The sequence below is a fragment of the Gavialis gangeticus genome, unplaced genomic scaffold (assembly GCF_001723915.1).
Source record: "Gavialis gangeticus isolate Ggan-Ray unplaced genomic scaffold, GavGan_comp1, whole genome shotgun sequence".
In the NCBI taxonomy this organism is placed as follows: Eukaryota; Metazoa; Chordata; order Crocodylia; family Gavialidae; genus Gavialis; species Gavialis gangeticus.
In genome coordinates this window covers 46,472,587-46,475,095 of record NW_017728995.1, presented here as the reverse complement: position 1 = coordinate 46,475,095, position 2,509 = coordinate 46,472,587, and the positions used below count along the sequence as shown (strand labels likewise).

Here is a 2,509-nt window from a genome sequence, read left to right as displayed (position 1 = left end):
GCAGATCGAGGCCCCTGCAGTGAGGGAGGGAGTGGGACTGGGGCAGGGTGAGGCCCAGGATGGAATCATGAATGGCTGGTCCAGGGCATGTAGGGGGAGGGGCAGCTCCCACTGCTGTGAGCACCCCTGGGGGAGGCATGGGGATCCATGTGCCCCCAGATCTGTGCGCAGGATGAAGGTGGGCTGCTACTGTGGGCTGTGGCCAGGGGCAGCGCTGGGTCTTTTCAGTGGGGGGGTTGGGCTGGGGCAGTGCTCAGGACAGGTGGTAGTGGCACTGAAAGAGGGGGCTACGGGGTAGACTATAGCCACCCCAAAAATTCACTGCAGCCCTCCTCCCAGTGCTGCCGCTTCCCATCCCAGTGCAGCCCCAGCTCAATCCTCCTGCACAGGAAGAGCCCAGTGCCATCTCCGCCCTCACCCCGCACACAGATCCAGAGGGCACACAGTCCTCCATGCCTTCCATGGGGGTGCACACAATGGGACCTGTTCCCCACCCCCATGCCTACTGGACCAGCCACTTGCAGCTCTGTCCTGTGCCCCGCACCATCCTGGCTGGACAGTGCCTACCCCAGCTCCAGCCCCACTCCCTCCCTCACCATGGGGACCTCAATCTGTCCCCCCATCCCTTCCCTCCCCCACATCTTCCCCCCAACAGACTTACCAACTGGATGTTGCTCTCCAAGCTGCTGGCACCCGGGGAAGCCAGGAGCTTCCCCTGGCTGCTGGAGAGAAGCAGACAGGGCATTAATAGCATGTGTAGATGTGCCCACTGGGCTAAAAATCTTCAATTTATTCAGTGGTCACTGATGGCTGCCATGTGTTGATTCAGGGTATTTTCAACTCTTTACCAAGTCTCTATCTTTTGAAGTGAGGTCTATTTCACCTTAATTAAATGGCTTCGCGATTATTAAAATAAAATAATTTAAAATAATAATTTCCTGTTACATTTGTCTTTAACTATTTACATCATACTCCCTGAAGGTTCTCAGAATGTTTCTCTTTCATGTGGTAACCTAAAATACTTATTCAAAGACAGTCTTTCTATCATTATTTCTCTATTTCTGACCTCTTAATCATTGTAATGCATTCATATTTTTCTCAGTAAAACAGATCTAACAGAACTGGCTTTCTCTTGCTGTGTCTTAAAATATTTAAACACCTAATAGTTGAGTAGCATAGCACCTTTTACCAAGGAATCTTCCATGACAGAAATAAAACAAGTTAATTAACTGGCACATGGAAAGTACATATTATTTAGTGTTAGATTTCTTGTTGCCATTAGGTTTATGACAATGCTTTTCAGATCTATGAGTAAGCACAGTACTCAAAGAATGGTAGCTATATACTTCCACAATTCTGCATTTAAGTAAACACAAGATCTTAGAGAAGAGGCCTGTAAAACTTACCAGTTAGCTATAATCTGCTTAATCCACTTAAAAGAATACTTTGTTAGCGCCATTCACACAAATTGTAGTTCTTTTCTTTCCCTCTGTCTATTAATGCTTCTCCATGCTACTTTTTTTTGCCTCTGAACCTGTTTAGATTAAAAATTCACATACAGGGTATGAGTATGTACATATATGATGCCAAACTGTCTCTCACTCATTGAGATGCATCAATTACAGAATATTGCAATATACTTACTTTTGGCTAGGATATGATATCTTTATTTGTTCTGCATGGCACCTCATTCCACAAGTTCTGTTCCATTTAGTTCCATGGGAGTATTTGTCAATTAGTATAAATCAACATAAGGGTATCAGATCTGACCCTCAAGAAAAAAAAATCTTGAACAAATAATATCCGGATGCATTATACTAACAAGTTACTGCACGTTAGCTTGGTTAAAAGGCAAGCGCAGAGTTTATCTGAGTTCTCAGTAATGACCACATGAACTTAAAAAAATTGTTGAAAATTTGGCCATACCTTCAGAGCTCAAGATATCTTTTAGAAACTATGGGGGGGGGTTTATTTTGAGTTGCATGTATTTTCATCTCATGAAACAGGCATGATAGTTGGATTAATGCCAGCTACAGTGAAAAACTACCTAAGCATTTTCACTTAAATACTGTTTTTTCTACTTTTTCTAACTTTCTCAAGCTTTTGTTCTCAAATGTTGAAATGTTCCAAGTTGGGATTTGAATTTCTGGGAATGACTGTGCAGAAGAGAGAGGATTGTACAGGGGTTAAATTTAGAAGACCAGCATTCAATAAAATTTAGATTAATTTAACATGCCAGTACCATGCTCTGAGGACCTTCTATATAGTACAATGCTCACCAGAGTTACCTCAACAGATTTATTGGATAGTAGCATAAGTAACCTGACAAAATGCACACAAGCACCACCACAGCAGAAGTAAGTTTTATATAAATATTCCAAACCCTCAGCGTACATCATTTCTAACTTCCTAGAGGGAAAACAAGCGTTATTTGACCTAAAGAGTAACAAAATCAGCTTCCATTAGACCAAAGAAAAATTAAATGCCATAATCAAGGACCCTGAACTCC

The 2,509-nt window shown here is 42.9% G+C and overlaps 1 protein-coding gene across 1 annotated transcript in view; it reads right to left on the bottom strand.

Moving 5' to 3' along the window:
• The window catches only part of COL4A4 (collagen type IV alpha 4 chain), a 183,852-nt gene extending 181,646 nt beyond the window's left edge, over positions 1 to 2,206 (bottom strand). Inside the window, exons 1-2 of the mRNA XM_019503074.1 lie at positions 1,645 to 2,206; positions 1,407 to 1,534 (exon numbers count right to left, since the gene is read on the bottom strand). Of these exons, the coding sequence (XP_019358619.1) occupies positions 1,407 to 1,459 (53 nt within the window). The 5' untranslated portion in view covers positions 1,460 to 1,534; positions 1,645 to 2,206. The remainder of the gene's footprint in view (positions 1 to 1,406; positions 1,535 to 1,644) is intronic.
• Positions 2,207 to 2,509: the final 303 nt, after the last annotated feature.